The 17,755-nt window shown below is 43.6% G+C and overlaps 1 protein-coding gene across 1 annotated transcript in view; it reads right to left on the bottom strand.

Annotated features, from left to right (window-relative positions):
- Positions 1–5,300: 5,300 nt before the first annotated feature.
- MOB1B (MOB kinase activator 1B) overlaps positions 5,301–17,755 on the bottom strand; it is a 38,804-nt gene continuing 26,349 nt past the window's right edge. The window contains exons 3-6 of the mRNA XM_086611687.1: positions 17,072–17,165; positions 10,117–10,250; positions 7,868–8,031; positions 5,301–7,301 (exon numbers count right to left, since the gene is read on the bottom strand). Coding sequence (XP_086467813.1) covers positions 7,224–7,301; positions 7,868–8,031; positions 10,117–10,250; positions 17,072–17,165 — 470 coding nt within the window. The 3' untranslated portion in view covers positions 5,301–7,223. The remainder of the gene's footprint in view (positions 7,302–7,867; positions 8,032–10,116; positions 10,251–17,071; positions 17,166–17,755) is intronic.

The raw sequence follows: 17,755 nt of genomic DNA, 5'->3' as shown, positions 1-17,755 counted from the left end.
CGATGAGTCGGTCGGTTCTCGGCTCCGCCGCCGCTTCCCCACGGCCCAGCCTCCCGCCACACCGACACCACGGGGTGTTCGCCGGTTGGCAGAGGAGCGAGGCTGCTCAACAAGCAAAGATTTCGGGTAAAAATCGTCCAGAAATAGCTTTGAAGTGAAAGGCAGGTTGGATTTCAAGGAGATCAAAGCCGCTGAACCCCCACCAGCCACCCCACCCCGACCTGGCAATGCGTTTCCCAAAATACCATCGCAGCGTCAGACCCACTTGGTTCCTGAAGGACCCAGTTAAACAGGGAAAAATCCTCCAATCCCTGAAATGGGCGCAGGGAGCCGTGACCAACACGCGCTCTTGCGTAACACCGCGTACGGCCAAGACCAGACTCGATCTTTGCACCATCGCCAAGATTTTTGGGGGCTGCAGCAAAAGCAACATTTTTAACCCCCACCTCAACCTGCTGGAACAAACCCCTTTGCCTCTGCGCGCGAGGGATGACTTACCGCCGGACAGGGTGCTCCGGGGTGAGCAGAGGGAATGGGATGCAGATGGGAGAGCAGGAAACCGGGACTGCTGCAGCTGTCGGGGTCACAGGAGGCTTTTAGGAGACAGAAAGAAAGCAAGAAAAAACCAAAAAAGGGACCTGTGCTGCCGAGCAGGGCCAAAAGCAGGGTCTGTACTTGGTGTGAAGATGGTGACCTGAGAGAGCGGAGCCTTATGGCTGCAACAGGACACCCTCCTCGCAGCACAGCTCCCAAAATCCGCCCGGGATCACCGCTGAGATGCGCCCGATACGACACTAAACTCGCTGTGGGAAACCCCACACTGAGCTCCGTCCGTACTGGGCGGACTTAGGTCACGAAACAAGGAGATGAAAAGGGTATCAGGTTGGTTTATTGCTATTGTGTCTGCCTGCAAAACAAATATTCACAAATTCAGACAAGGCAATTCCAAAAATCTAATTTCTATGTGTAATGGTTGGATGTGTACAATATACAAGAAAAAAAAACAACCTATCTACAAGTACGAGATAATTTAGAAGCAAGTTGAAAAAGGAAATGAAGACAATCATGGTCAAACATAGCTATTTATTTTCTCTTATAAACAGCCTTCAGTTTCTTATTGAAAAAAAAATCTAGAATTTAAATATTTTGTCCCATCACATACAACAATCTGTATACATTATTTACAACTCTCAAATAAACACACTGCAGATTTTCAGACATTCAACTTTTTTTTTTTTAATCAAAAGCTGTTCTCATTTAAAACTAAAATATCAGTGACTGCAAACTGAAGCAATATTGGCACAGTTAGCTTACAGCAAGGGTTCTCATCTTGCATTTTACATTTTACGCCGCATTTTCTCCCAAATATTTTAGGATTCTCAAGGAGGAGGAAAGGTTAGTGTTGCTTTTGTAATTTTTCTTTTTTTTTTCTCCTGCAAAAATGGCCTTTTATGGAAACCTCATTCACTTTTATTGCATTCTTCCCTCTCTTCCGTTGCACATCAAGGCATGTGCTTCTAGGTCCTACCGACACAACCACAGCACACCAAAGTAGTAAAATAGCCATGAAAATAAGTGTTCCCTCCGCGCCACGGCTCTGTAAAACGTCAGAAGTTGCAAACGTACAAAAATAATGAGTATAGTTCAGTGGCTATAAAAACTAATTTCCCCTAAAAATACAATACTCTATGAACAATTCAGGGAACTGGTTCTTCAAACGAAACATAATTTGATTTTTACCCAGACTGCCATCTTAACTTGGCAAGAGGAAATTGTAAGAAAGCAGGAAAATAAAAAGCTTTAACACCTAAAATAACCCATGTTAGTCTCCTCGTAAAAGAGGAGATATCTAGGAGAAGATGACAGGCATCCGTAAAACTGCTAGTGGTTTTAGTGGTGCAGTTTGGAAAAAAAAAAAAAAGACAACTCCTATCAGCAGCGAAGGAAACTAGATTCCGTGTAACAGGGAATCTTTTAGTGGAAGCAAATCAAGGAGCCTGTGTTCGTGCTGCAGCTTTTTAAATAGTCCAACTAGAAGGGGGCGGTTTATATACAGAAATACAGCACTCAGGCAGGTCCGAAGCGGGGAGAGGGCAGCAAGAACAAGAACAATTATCCAAAAAGGATGTGTTTATAGTAAAAATGTGTCTGGTGATTGAAGAGAAAGGGATGGGGGGAGAGAAACAGAAAGGAATAATCTGAAAGGTAAGTACAGTCCATAGCAGCAAATAGGTATCCTTACCTGTTAAGTGAGTGTCAGGGAGACTGGGAGAGTGTTCAGTTCCTAAATACTGATTAAGGACAGTGCTCCTCTACATCTCAAAGGAAAAGCAAAACTTCAAAGCTCTACATTGCATAGTAAGCAGTAAAAGAAACTTGGTACTTGCAGACAGGCCACCTGCCCCTTGAAACCTGTTTTCTCCCTTGATTTACCCTTCAGCTACCGGCAACAGCAGAACGCGGCGTTTCCATTTTCCATTTGCACGATCAGCTTGTATCCCTGACTTGAATTTGAAAGGCTTGAAAAATGAGTTCTGCCAACATCACGTGTCCACAGCCTTGGAACAGTGTCAACATTGGCTGAACGTGAAGAACCCAGCGGAGTTTGCCCCATCCCGTCTCGAGGCAGATGACCTCCTGAAGTTACCACCCAAATCCATGACACGGTCTGGTCATGCTGGTGGCTGGAAAACAGCACAAACCATAGAATTTCAGGAGCCTCTGACACTGGAAGGGCTCAGGCAGCACTGGTGGCCCAGCCTGGTTTAACCCCACCAGCACCTTCCGCTCCCAATGACAACCAAGCTGAAGGTTTTTGTCTCAAAGCACTCGCGACACGTAACAGAGTCTGTTTGTAACGTGGGCCTGGAGCGGCGCGGGGTTTCTCGGGGTTCCTTGCTCCGGGTTTTATTTGGGGAGGGAGGGGGTGTCGCCTCCCTTCCCCCCAACAAATGCACTGTTTTAGTAACACATTCACTCGATCCAGATTTTGTACAACATGGCAACTTTTGTTTAGCATTTCAACGTGCCCTTACTCCAAGAGTGTAAACACACATCAACTTCTGGTCCCGCATCTTTTTGAAGCAAAAAAAAACACAATTAAAAGCTGCAAATATAAACAGCATAGGGATACTCAATCCCAAACACTGCATATGTATCTTTAAGGTTGTTATTTTCAAGTGTTGTGTAATTAAACAATGTGTTCATACAGCTGTCAGGCAAATCATGATCTCCAAGCTTTTATTACATGCCTAGAAACTCCTCTGTCAAAGTCTTTTCTACTGCCAGATACTAAATACAAAAAATAGGCTGCTCACTTAAGAGTTTGTTGGGTTTTTTTTTATGTAACACATTCTAATTCTGATTGGCTTAACTGAAGCAGATGCCTCTCTATTTCTACAATTGGCTGTTTTAAAAAATTAAACAGAAAAAAAAAAAAAAAAATCCTTCCAGCGTAGAAGTATGCCCAAACTGAGAAGTACTGCACTGGTATCACTTCAAGCAAATCCTCACTTCTAAATATTTTTCTTTTGAATTTCTTGCTTGTACCTGACATCAAAGCCATGAGACAGCTTTAAATCTAACGGGGGATATCTGCTGTTTGGCACCTTGGCACAGGTGTCTGCCACTCTCACTCCTACCTCTTGCTGCGACGTGGTAACATGCGCTGCAGCACTGGTTGAAAGGCTCCTCTCCAGCAAACATCATCAGTGCAGTGACCACGCACACGCAGCTGCTTTAGCAGCACTGGCTCCACTCAGCAAAACTGGTTTCGTTGGCAAGTTTACCAGATTTTTCATCTCCAATTGCGTCTGCAGCACCCTTCACGCCTCTGTCGCTGAAAACGCTCGGTCATTAAACGCTCCTGGGAGAGAAGCACGCATAAAAGGCTCTGTGTGTAAGATGACATGATTTAATTCAGCCTCCTGCACGACTCAACTCTGTTTAAAACAGTGGGGTTCAAATTTGGGAGTTAAGCTGCTCTTGCCTAGTCAGGTGGATGCTGACCGATCCCCCTAACTCTGAAAAGATCATTATCTTTTGCATTATTCAGACCCAAAATACGCCAGCTCTCCATGCCTGCACCCAGAGCTACCACTGCCAGCCTGGTCCAGGTCCATGTCAGATATACTGCTCAGCTAAAAAGAATCCTGCATCTGCACAGACGTGAAGAACGATGCACAGAGTCCGTAGCAGGACTGCATTCCCAGCTACCTTATCAAACGTGCCACACAGCACATAGAAAGGGTAGTGCACACCGAAGGAACACTTCTTCTCCAACTGTTCCAACAGAATGGTCCTTGCTCAGTCCAACACATGGGACACTGCCCACTGGAGCTCCTTCCTTCTTATCAGCTCATTACTCGACTCCAGACAGCACCACTTAGGTGCTATAGCACTGACCGACTCTTCCACTGGCCAACAGAATTCCATGGGGAAACCCAATGTTTGCCAGACCAAGTATGTCCCATGAACCGTAGGACTCACAAAAGCGTTGGGATGAACACTGCAGTCATAGGCAACTTGGCAAAGGAAGGAAAATGGTGCTCGTGCCTCGTGGTTCCTTTGGCCTCTAAGTTTCTTACGCCTTGTGCATACTTTCGCAACCCCCAGTTCCCTGAAGAGCTAACAGACATTTATCATTTCCCCTCTTTTCTTCCCACGTGTATGTACACACTACGGAGAGTCAAGATCTTTACCAGCTGAGAAGGGCTAAGACCTTACTCCACCTTTTTTAAACTAGGAGTTTGTTTAAACGTTTGAGGGAAAGCGCTCTCTGCATCATCAACTTGACTGAGTGCGGACTGTGGTAACTCCGACTCAGTCCCAGTACTCAACGTGAAGAAAAAACACAACATCCAAGTCCTTTCCTTTGACATCCAGACATTAAAAAAACGTGGTAACCCTGTATGATGTAAAAACAAACCAAAACAAAACATAAGACTAACTGAAAATTTCACTTGTCCTTTGAGCGGATTATGAAGAGCAATGACATTGATCTGCAAAGGAGCCAAACATATTCCATGCTTTCTTTAAGCTTCAAATGAAACCAAGGACTGTCTTCATTACAAATCGTACATGGCAGGTGTTCTGCAAGCAGCCTCTCTATCTAACATTAGTGTAGCCAAACCTAAGTTAAGGACCAACACCACGGCATGACCATTGTTCCCCATGCAATGCTCCATGTTTCCATTTCTAAACAAGGAGCAGTGAAACAAGCACACAATGCCAGTTTCTATCTCAATACTTGCTTTTCTCAATTGTTCTCAAGCCTGTCCAGGAAAGGAAAAGAAAAAAAAAAAAAAAAGAAAAAAAAAAAGTACAGAAGAGGTACCAAAACATTAAATTGCTTCTCCAGGAAGCAGTTGAAGCAGACTAAGAAATTTAACTCCATTGAAGAGAACACAGTTCTTAGAATAACCTCCAGATGCTACCAAAATCCCTAATTTTAACTCAGAGGTAGTGATTCTAGTCTCCCGAAAGAGTAAAAGTTTCCTGCTGTGCCTAGATGTTTATCAGCTGGCTAGACTCATGGCCACTTACAGATTTTGCAGGCTGCTGCACAGTTTTTTCCACTTGACTCAGCAGTTTCAGTCAAGCAAAGGTGCACAAAACGTGAGCTCAACTTTTCTGTCTCATGCTAACCGTTGCTTCTCCTGTAAATTTTACAAGTTCCTGAGTCAGTCTAGTGAAGGTCTTGGTGTTTTTCAGGTCTAGAAATGGTGTTTTGTGCAGAGTCACACTCTAGGAAAGCAACATGAACCACCTAGTGCACTGCATTTGGCAACGAGGGATATCGGGGGATAGCACACTGCAGAACCTCACATGGATTTCTGGGAATCCAAAATAACACGGCCTTGACAAGATCCCTAACGGGCTTCTGCAACGGGAAGCCTGACTGACAGCGCTGTAGCAGAAATTTTCAAGTCATGGTCTGTGGGTCACCCCAGAGGTGAACTTCTCACAGGCGATTCTCGATCCTGGTTTGAGAAAACACAAGGCTAGAGAGGCACGGTCACTAACCCAGGTGGGGGAAGGCCACATTTTGATCAGATCTCCTCAGAAACAGAAGATGCACTTGCTAAATTACAAATCTCTGTAAATTCACCAGTATGTTTCTATTAATTTTCCCGACTGCTGCAGTTCCTTGGAGATGGGACGCAGTTTTAAACGGGGGAGAACGCCGTCACGCTAACATAAACCCCAAGTGGTCCGTGAAATTACATTCCCACCAAGCTATATTTCCTACCACAGAAACCACCAGAGCTCCTCCACAGAGCCAAGCTTTTTATTCACAACTTAGAAACATCACTTAACGAGTTATTTTTCATGCCAGATTTTTCTTAGTACCACCTCCACTGCATTTTTTGATGTTATTTTCCCTAGTTTTATTTGTGCAAACTAACCACTCACTTGGCAAGTTCTAGGAAACTTACAAGAAGTGACTGACCTAAGTTGATGCTTCCCTTTTACAAAGATAAAATCAACTATGAAAAGCCAAAACCAAGGGCAACAGTCGTGTAACTACTTGCTAAGCACAGGTACTTTGTCATTTTGACACCACCCTCACGATTCGCTTCAGTGACTCTAACTTCACCATCACTTTTCTTTATAAGAAATATCTAGTTTTGAAAAACTCTATATTAATCTCTAGAAAAATACGACAAGTATTTGTATTAAAAGCTGGAGATCATTGATTTCAGTAAGTTATGGCTTTTTTTAGTGTAAGCATATATATTTTTTTCTAAAAGAACTATCAGTAAGTGTCCTGGGTGTTAGTTCGTATTTTCTGTTTCCAGCAATGTTCAGTATTTTATGTGCTTTGCACCTCAGAAGCGAGTCTGCCAAGGCACTTAGAGAATGTAAGCAAGTCTTTTAGGGACTTCATGAGAATGAGCTACCACTGACACAATACAAGAACCCATCCACCAGCAGAGTCAATCTCCAGACCAAGCATGTTTCCTTTATAAACACTCAGCACCTGCTAAAATCCCACAATGAATAACAATCAAAAAAAAAAAAAAGCTATTTAACCACGTGTCACTAACAGAGAAAAGATTTCCCCTAATAATTAAAAGCACAGAAAGTAGATCTTGGCTGTCATTAGCAACAGCACAGGTTTTTGTTTTGTTTTTTTTTTAAAAAAAAAAAACAAATGAACAAAAAACAAATACCACACGCTTGCTTAAAGAAACAAGTGACTTGAAGAAATGCTCTTCCTTTTATCTGTCCTTAGAGGTGAGTTTTTCAATCAGTTCTTGAAGTGGTGCAAGTTCTCTTCTATCAATAAGGTTGAATTCCTGTAACGAGGACAAGGAGAAAAGAGTTTTACACGTGCAGCTCAGGTGAGAAGTCTTATTCAGACACAAGTTTTTTGGTAGTAGGCTCTTCAAATCCCTTCTTAGCCACTACTACTAGCACTTTCTGCCTGTCTGCCATTAGCTGAACAGCAGCCTTCGACTGCCTAAAGTTTTCTCCCCCACTTAAAGGAAGGAAACCTAACAAGATGCTCCTCTTATTTTTTAAATCAAGGAGAGAGGGGGAATGTAGCTTTGAACCAAGCACATTCTTTCCGACCAAGGTTCAGACGCCACCCTCCCTGTCTCTTTTGTTAGGAATTACTGCAGGAAACACTCCTTGGTCATCAATTTTGTAGCAAACAAATACTTCTTTGAAAACTTTTCAATTCCTTGAGTGCTTCTAGTAGTAAACATACATACAAAGGGACCAAGATGCTATCTTACCATCCTGGAGGTGTTGACTCTGCTACAAACACAACAACTGTTCAGCAACTGCAGGGGCATTGCTTTGCTACATTAATTTTTCCAGAATATGATAGGAATCACAATGCTCTTGCCACGCTTACCTGAACGAAAAATATAAAGTGCTTGAAAGAAGTGTTAAGGTGTGCCTCCTCCTGTAGCTGGATCACTGGGTCAAAGTGCTGGTGATAAATGTGAGCGTACACTCTGAAGAGACGCTTTAAAATTGTCTTTGCCACTGACATGAAATTCTTTGGGAACGGTACACCTAGAAATAAGATAACGTACGGCTTATTTTAAAATGCCCAGGTCACACTCATGCATTTTGAAAGCCATTACACCCCGACCTTCTCTCTTGCACAAGAAGGGCTGTATCTAATGTGCTTACAGACGGGTTCTCAGTACCTGCCGGGCCTCTGACTGCCCATGCAGAAAGGGGGAAGCCTCCTCCAGGCTCCAATTCTCACCAATGGCTCTGTGCACACATCTAAAATACCACAGCCTACTCCAAGGGACATCAGATAGCTCTGTGTAGGTAACAAACCATCTCTGGTATCGGCCATCGAGTTTATGCTTCTCTTGATTAAAGTGGAATCAGAAAGAAGCTCTGTTCCACCTGTCTCGTGCGCAGCAAAAAGCCTCCTGTTTCCATCCTGCTCCTCACCATCCCTTAGCCAGAGGCTACTGCTTTCTTAAGTACTCTGAAACATGCTCCTTGCAGTCATTTCAGTCAAAATGACCCAGGAGAGGTAAATTCAGTTTCAACTGCAGATCTTTGTCAGTGCACAAGTTTCATTAAAATTGGTTAGGAAAGAGCAACTGGCTACTGGGAGCAATAATCTATTCAGCTGACACATCTGCAGGCTAAAAAAAAGATACTATCAACCATCTAAAAAGATCAAACCTCTCTACCTTCTCACCACCTAACAATCATCTAAAAAGATTAAACCTCTCTAGCTTCTCATCACCTAAGAGTTTTCTCAGTCAGCTTAGTTCTTTTGCAGTCTTTCCAACTGCTCAAGACCCATCTGAAGGCCAGAGGTCCAAGCTGGATGCTGTAGGGCAATCTCCATCTCACCTATCAACCCTGTAAAATCCTAGCAATAAAATTTTCATACTCCTACTTAAGCTTGCCCTGCTTAAATGTACATCACATTTCCTTCACTGGCTGCCAATTCGCATGGGAAGTTTATATTTAGGTTATCCATTGTGGCCTTTAAGTCTTTCTGAATGGCTACCTTTCAAAAATACATCTTATTAAAAGAAAAACAAAGTCTTCAGCAAAGTATATGCTGCAGTTGAAGAAAGATCAAGTCCTGATGTAGTCTTCTGAACACAAGTTTAATATCAAACTGTAACTATTGAACACGATTCCTGTTAGTACTGGACATCTATCCCAGCTCTGAGCTCTAAAACGAATGCCACAGCATGTGAAGAAACCACACCGACAATCTACTGAGCAGGAAGATTTACCTTTTTGTCACCTTTTCCCAAACTAACCAGCTTTCTCCGCCTATCTGCTTAACTGGGAGTCAAACCAAATGCCACTTGGTTCCGACAGGCAGCCCCTCTTTCTCTCAAGACGCTTAGTGAAAAAGTGTCAAATGCTTCACAAACTATTCACAAAATTAAAAGCAATTAAAAGGCCTCCCTTCCTTTTTTCACAAGGGATCATAAGCCTATGAGCAGCAGTGTACTGGAAAACTGCCATTTAGGAGCTTTAGAATAAATACTCCCTCGTGCCTATAGAAACTGGGTTTTCTTCTTGTTATCGTTACCGAACTGGTGGTGGTTCATTATTTTCCTCCTGCTTTTCTCAACAAAACCTCTTAAAAACATGCCTTTCATTTTCACTTCAAAAGAAAAAAAAAAAATAAATAATTAACTTAAAATCAAAGATGCAATTCAGTTTCTTAACGGCCTAAGAGAAGTTGCTCATGAGGATCAAACATCTCTCCTGCATCAAAAAGCTGCCAGTTTGTACTAATTACCAGTTTAATTATAAGGTTTTCAGACCCTCTGCCTTATTTCTAAGGAAACAACCCTCTGTTTAAAACAAACAAAAAAACCATTTGGTTGGATCGACACAGACATTTATTCAATAGAACCATGACTTCCTGCGTTCAGAATTGTGATAGATGTTTATTAGGAGGACTGACACGTGGATCAGAGTTCATGTACTACCACATCAATTTTATCTTAGGAGATTCAAGTGTCTTTGAATAAATAACGTAACCTTTTAAAGTCGCCCTACTCGTCAGTAATTTAGAAGAATGTGTAATGCTCCAAGACTTGAATGTTCCTGCACAACCGTAATGCAAACACATTGTTCAACTTCCCTTATTTACTTTACCTATTTTAGAAGGAAACAGCGTTTCGTCATCCAGCTGATCCTGGACCCACGTCATCAGGTAATCAATGTACTTTGGTGCAGAGCACTTAATTGGTTTCTTGATGTTTGTCCCATCTGCCCAGTGGTACTCGTATCTGGGTTGGGAGGACAACAAGACATTTCTTAACACAAGTGAATCATTCATATCAAGGCCTGCAAGGTTGCTCTTCCTGCTCTTCTCCCCATACTCCCACACCCTCCCAGAGTCCTTCCTTGAAACTAAGGTCCAAACACTCCTGAGTCATCTGCAGCTGCTCTGTACCCAGCCTCCCCTCTGCAATCCTGCTTTAGCTGGACTCTCCTCTGCAGTCTCTGGAGGCCTTGAAAAACCTCAGCCTTTAGAGCACGACCCATTCATCCTCGTTAGCAAAGCTTCTGCCAAAACGCACAGAGCAGCCTGCGGTCAAACCTCCATCCCTCTACATCAGCAAGTGCTCAATGAGTAGGTTTCCAAACCCTGAAAGGCCAAGAGCTGCTTATTATTTTTTAAAGCAGATTTTCCCCCCCCCTCTCCGAAAGAAAAACATTTCAGCCTGTTGAATTCAAACATCAAAAACTTAATGAGATTCTCCCAGAAATAAAATCAAAGCTCCAAGGCTCAGATCGGTGAAGGACCCTGACTGGTGTCTAATGCGACGTTTCACCCCATCAGCCCTAGCAACGGGCTTCTCGTCACCTCCACTGGCAGAGAACTGCAATGCAAGTGGCAATGCTCAACATTTCCAATAGCTGCCAGCCAGCCACGTTAGACCCCTAAAATTTATGGAATTTCTTTACATTCGAAAATATTCTTATAGGTTTTGTGAAACTGAAGACCAAACTCCACTGGCTCTTGCCAGACATCCCAAATGATGGTTGTCTGAGAGACACAGAAGGGATTCAGAGGTAGGTTAATGCCAAAGAGGACTATTACAAAACCATAAGCTGCTATAAAGTGTTTTCAGCTAATCGCTGGAAGAAAGCTTCTCGACTAAAGACCCCTCCTTAGAAAAGGTTCATATCTGAAGGTCTAGTGCCACCATGCAGCTCGCCAAGATGCAGAAGCATCTCAGTTTCTAGGTTTACCACTGAGCCACTTGATAGTTGCAGGCCAGTAACTGTCTTTTAGCTTATTTCTTCCACTTGTAGATAAGGTGAATCACAACTTTACAACCCCGATGTGAATATCGAAGAGCAGAATGTGTGCTCTTTTGACCCTTTTGGCTTCACAGAGCTAGTCATGTTGACATCTTATGCAGCACCTTTAACGAGCAGATTCCACTGTCACTGAGTTTACTGGTAACATTTTAACTTCAGGGTTTGAAAAAGCCAAGGAAAAAGGTATTAAACAGCACCCATTAACACGCACAACCAGACACAAAGAAGTCTTTAGGAAACTAGAACTGAACACATCTTTTGACTGACTTGGGGAATGCATTGACTCAAGTCTGGACACAGGAAAAGATGGCTAATCTTGGGAATGTAGAGCTTAAAAAAACCAAACAGGTTTAACACTGGGAGCTTGATGTTACTGGCTTTCAAGTGAACCCCAGTTCTGTGTCTCGCTGAGTACAAATGCATCTACCTTAATATTCCTTGCCACTTCCTAACATCTGAGCAGTTTCTCCTCATCGGCACAGAGCCCTGCATGGCATTCTCTTTCAGTTCTGAACACAGCAGCAACTCCCCCGTCGGTTTTTCACCTGCCAGCCTTGCTCGGCCAGCCAGCGTTGCTGCAGAAGGGCTAGTCATGGGCAAGCCAGCTGCCAAGCCTGAAGCCAGAAGGAGTGCTGAGCTCTGCAGCTCCGAAATCCTCCCAGAGACACAAATGAACCATGATTCAGGCTAGCTGCAACACTCCTCTTGTAAAACAACAAAATTTAAAAAAAACAAAGAAACAAAACATGCAAGGACGGTGACTTAAGCTCAGTCGTGCTTTTGCAGGAAACACACCCACTTCACCTACAAGTTTTATCACAAATCTTTCCAAAAGAATTAGAAGAGATGTTATTAATGGCTAATATTTCTTCTTTGCATGCTCAATTTCATTGTTACTTCTTAGTAGAGTAGCAGCATACCACAACGTTTGGGCTGCAACCACTTTTTAAACCTTCCCTCGCTACCTCCAATTAGTACCGAGCCAACACGGAAGGTCGTCTATTTTAAAGACCAAACACATCATTTTATGCAAAGTATAACTGTACCTGATAAATCTGGCTTCTAAGTTTGTTTAACAAATTCAGAGCAGTAACAGGGAGAACATGTTCACAATCAACACATTTTACAAGTGATTACAAGCATGCTGCTCACGATGGTATATAAAGATCCCGTTTTTATAACAGAAACTAATCAGGGGGTCTGAAAGCATTATCAAATTTCATCTCGAAACACATGCCAAAATTCCATACATGCTGAATGGATCACAAGATGTCTGGATTTTTCCTCAGCACCCTGTACTACCCTGACACTGAGATTTTAAGTCATACTAACATAGGACAAACATCGACACTTAGCTGAGGTGCTGGGTTGTCTGGAGACAGTGTAAGACAACATATTAAATTATATTCTAAAAATCTCATGCAAGTAACATATATCCATAGGAAGCCTCCATCCCTCCCTTCCCACCCCCAATACTGTGGGTTAATTCTGTACTTTTTTAGACAAAAGAATGCCATAGAATGACCCTTTAATTAACGCTTACTCTTAAGAAACAGCAGATATATCCTGAAAAAAATAAAGTTATATAGAGAATCTGAAACCATTGTGGCAAACACCCCATGCTCCAGTGAACTTAACGTTCATGGTTGCTCCTAGGCTGTAAGAAAGCTTGGAGTTTGCAAGACAGGGGGAAATGAACTCTTCCTACAAGATTAAACACATCAATGAAAACAAGAATCCCAGCCCAGCTTCTTAAACAAAAACAGAAAACCAAAACACACACGAAAAATTCCCACATGTTACAAGCACTGCAACAGCTACAGGAAATTAAGGGTAAAATAACATCTCTAGCTTGAGCTTGCGAGCACACACCTACAGCTCTGGTGATAGAAACCAACTCATCTTATCATGATAGGCGGTTCCTCTACACAAAATACAGGTTTTGGAAACCTCTACAGTTTAGTACAGACATCTATAAACAGAACACCCAACCAGAAAATACCCCTAAGGATAAGCAATCCCAGGAGCAGCTCCTCTACTGTGCAATTGCACGTACATGGCCTAAAAAATAATTAAAAAAAACCTCCAATAAAATAAAACCCAGCTCAACTCAAGTTAAAGCAGTTACCTTGTCCAACAGCAATAAAATGCAGTGGCTCAGTAACACCTTCTACAAGATTCTCGGACACTTATAGAATCATGGAATGGTTTGGGTTGGAAGAGACCTCAAAGATCATCCAGTTCCAAACCCCCTGCCATGGGCAGGGACACCCTCCACTACACCAGGTTGCCCAAAGCCTCATCCAACCCGGCCTTGAACACTGCCAGGGATGGGGCATCCACAGCTTCTCTGGGCCACCTGTTCCAGTGCCTCACCACCCTCAGAGGGAAGAATTTCTTCCTTATATCCAATCTAAATCTCCCCTCTTCCAGTTTAAAGCCATTGCCTCTTGTCCTATCACTCCATGCCCTTGTCAAAAGCCCCTCTCCAGCTTTCTTGTAACCCCTTTAGGTACTGGAAGGCTGCTGGAAGGTCTCCCCGGAGCCTTCTCTTCTCCAGGCTGAACAGCCCCAACTCTCTCAGCCTGTCTCCATAGCAGAGGTGCTCCAGCCCTCAGATCATCTTCGTGGCCTCCTCTGGACCCGCTCCAGCAGCTCCAAGTCCTTCTTGTGTTGGGGACTGCAGAGCTGAACGCAGTATTCCAGTATTATACGGACCTCTCATCTCTAGCTCTCAGCACAACTCTACTACATCAAGCCTGCTGAGAAATACTTAATTCTGTCTTGTCCCTCAGTCATCAAGTGACACAAGCACAGAGTGCAGCACTATAAAAAGGCAAAAGGATGGATTCTGTTAAGAGATACAGGGTACTTCACGGACCTGATTACACGATTTTTTTCTTTTTCCTGCAGAAGGCAGAATGTGAATATTCAATTACACCCTATTACACCCACGTAGGATTTATGGGAGCTGTCCTCTTGGGAGTGCACGGCTATTCTGATTTGAACACATGACGACAGAAGCAGGGTGGACAAACGAACCTCAGGAAAATGGGAATGATCTCACTGCCACTACAGGTGAGCTTAGTGTACTCACACAAATGCCTAAAAACGGATTTTAGAGCCCCAGTTCAGAATGAAGTTTTTAAAAATGCAGTAGCCAGGTCCCTCCTTTGTGTTTTTGCTGAAGACTTACAACCAGGAAGGAAAACACAGAATATTCGCCTCACCTAATGCTGGTTAAAATAAACCTATTACTTCTGTGCAAGTTCTAAACTTCTTATCATGTCCGTTTCACTGATCGTGATACTGCAACTGATAGAAGAATAGCACGTGACAGCCAGCTACAGTTTGTCTGGGGCAGAAACAGTCACTGGTGAAGTGAAAAGAATGGAACATTACTGTGAGTAATCACAGAATCACAGAATGTTGGGGATTGGATGGGACCTCAAAGGATCATCTAGTCCAATCCCCCTGCCGGGGCAGGACCACCTAGATCAGATCACACAAGAACGCGTCCAGGCAGGTTTGGAACATCTCCAGAGAAGGAGACTCCACAAATTCTCTGGGCAGCCTGTTCCAGTGTTCTGGTACCCTTACTGGGAAGAAGTTCTTCCTTGTGTTTAAGCGGAACCTCCTCTGTTCCAGCTTATATCCATGTCCCCTTGTCCTATCATTGGATGCCACTGAGAAGAGCCTGGCTCCATCCTCATGACAGTCACCCTTTCCATATTTATAAACATTACTGAGGTCCCCCCTCAGTTTCCTGTTCTCCAAGCTAAAGAGACCCAGCTCCCTCAGCCTTTATTCATAAGGGAGATGCTCCACTCCCTTCATCATCTTTGTGGCCCTGCGCTGGACTCTCTCCAGCAGTTCCTTGTCCTTCTTGAACTGAGGGGCCCAGAACTGGACACAATATTCCAGATGCAGCCTCACCAGGGCAGAGTAGGGGGGAGGAGAACCTCTCTCGACCTACTAACCACACCTCTTCTAATACACCCCAGGGTGCCATTGGCCTTCTTGGCCACCAGGGCACATCACTGGCTCATGGCCATCCTGCTGTCCACCAGGACCCCCAGGCCCCTTTCCCCTGTGCCGCTCCCCAACAGTTCAGTCCCCCACTTGTACCGGTACATGGGGTTATTCTTACCCAGATGCAAGACTCTACACTTGCCCTTGTTGTATTTCATTAAATTTCTCTCCGCCCAACTCTCCAGCCTGCCCAGGTCTCTCTGAATGGCAGCACAGCCTTCAGGTGTGTCAGCCACTCCTCCCAGTTTAGTGTCATCAGCAAACTTGCTGACCATGAACTCTATTCCCTCATCCAAGTCATCGATGAATATGTTAAACAATAAATCCACTAATTATCATTATCCACTAAAACCACTGTCTCTGCTCCACTGCCAGGCACTGCCAGCCTCCCGCACTACCCACTCCTGCGCCTGCCCGGCCTCGGCCCCTCGCACGCACACGTGTCTGATCCTGCCACAAAACCCACTCCTGAGCACAGGCGAGGGCTGTGGAGATTGGGGAATGTTCTACAAACCCTAAGGACAAGATCAAGGAATTAAAACCTTGGCAAGAACGCATCTTCTAGCCTCCAGCATCCCTCTTCTACCCCGCTTTGTAACTACTCCAGTACAACATGAGTTCCTGTCCATGGTTATCGGTCTCTTTGGAGAGAAATAAATTGTTTAGTCTGGCAACCAGACAGCTAAGCCTTTAATGATTAACCTCCACCTCCAAATAACTGCTTCTCAGGAGACACAATCAAACAAAGAAATATTTTCATGCTCTGATTTAATAAATAAGAGTCTGTTCTGTGCGCTGAAGCACAAAGCAGACAATGGGACACGTTATTGCACAAGCTTATCCCAAAGTTCTGCGGCATAATGGTTAACTTCTATTCCTTTTGTATTTCCACCCCTCCCCGCTTTGCAGCAGCAGGTCTGCCTGCCCACACTGGTTTTGGCACCCAGCAGTGTCCATTTTTAGTTTAAGAACGTAGTGCCAAAGCTGTTCTTGGTCTGCCTTGCCCTCCCAGCTGCACCCTTCTGCGAGTCCTCAGCTCTCCACCACACTGGCTGGCAACTACTGGCTTCAGACCATAACAACCAATGCCATTACTAAGGAGGAGGAAGTGGAAGAGAGGATTGTTTTCCTTTATTATTTATTGAAGCTATTTCAGTAATGTAAAAGGAAGCAGTGCCCTCCCTCACCACTGGCTCAGAAATGCAGTTTTTTTTCCTGTTTAGAACACACTATCAGCTGGGGAGCAAGCAAAAACACAAACGTGGGTGTCTGCACAAAAGCATAAGCAACAATCCAAGAAGTGAAACTTCACTGAGTGACAGGGTAGGGGACTCTTATTCAGACTACTCAAAACTGTAGCCAAGTTTATTTCTATAATACCTACTCAAACATCTAAAAGAGGGATTTTGGCAAGTCCTAACTGAATGCTGGCATAGAAAAACTTCAAATCTTAATTTAAGAAGCCATCATTAACACTAAAAAAAAAAAAAGCAAATAGTTTTGATAATCTGTTTACTTCTCAGCCTAAAGAACAAGAAAAAAAAAACAAACCCCAACCACTTTTCCATTGCCCACTCCCTTAACAAAGGTTCCAATTTTTTACCCTCCACAGGTGGCAAGAGAAAACACTCTTTCCACCCACAGAAGTCACCTTATCTTTGGCACTCATCTGAGCTAGTTTCAAGTTTCCAAATGCAAAAACATCTCCAAAACATCACACTTGACAACACGTAAAAAATTCTCTTACTTTGGGCCAGCAGACATGACGGGGCAGCTCTCCTCGGTGCAGAAGTCCGTGATGGTTCCATAAAGCATATTGATCTGGTTGAAGAAGTCAACAGCTGGAAAGCATTTTAACCATCAGTTAACACTCTGCAGTTTAAGGGCAACACAAGCTTCCTACAGCCTTAACTGTCAAACACACACTGCTGAAGAGGGTCCTGGAGTATTTTTTTTTGGGGGTGGGGAGGGGGGATCTCATAGCCATTGTTTTTTAAGATGTGTTATAAAGGAGAAGCAGAAAGCTATCACCAGCTCTAGACAGCTTCTGGCAAGAACTATTTAATTGTTCACTGCACCAAAACCTTCATTTGAAAAAAACAAAAACAAAAAAGGGAAACAGAAAGCTGATTTGTTTCCTTATCCGAAAGTTTGGTGCGTTTTATTAGAATCCCAAATTATACTGGCAAGTCTGGAATAAAACAAAGATTTTCAATGTGAGCTTCCTGATCAGAGAGCAGCGTTACCGTCATTAGCTGACACTGACATCCATCAGGCTTTGTATTCCAAAAGACTATCTTTCCAAAGAACATTTCTTAAAAACCACAGAACTGTTTGGGTTGGAAGGGACCTCCAAGATCATCCAGTTCCAAGCCCCCTGCCATGGGCAGGGACACCCTCCACTACACCAGGTTGCCCAAAGCCTCATCCA

The sequence above is a fragment of the Tauraco erythrolophus genome, chromosome 5 (genome assembly GCF_009769465.1).
Source record: "Tauraco erythrolophus isolate bTauEry1 chromosome 5, bTauEry1.pri, whole genome shotgun sequence".
NCBI lineage: Eukaryota > Metazoa > Chordata > Aves > Musophagiformes > Musophagidae > Tauraco > Tauraco erythrolophus.
Note: the sequence above shows the minus strand (reverse complement) of the source record. Positions and strands in the feature narration are given on the sequence as shown.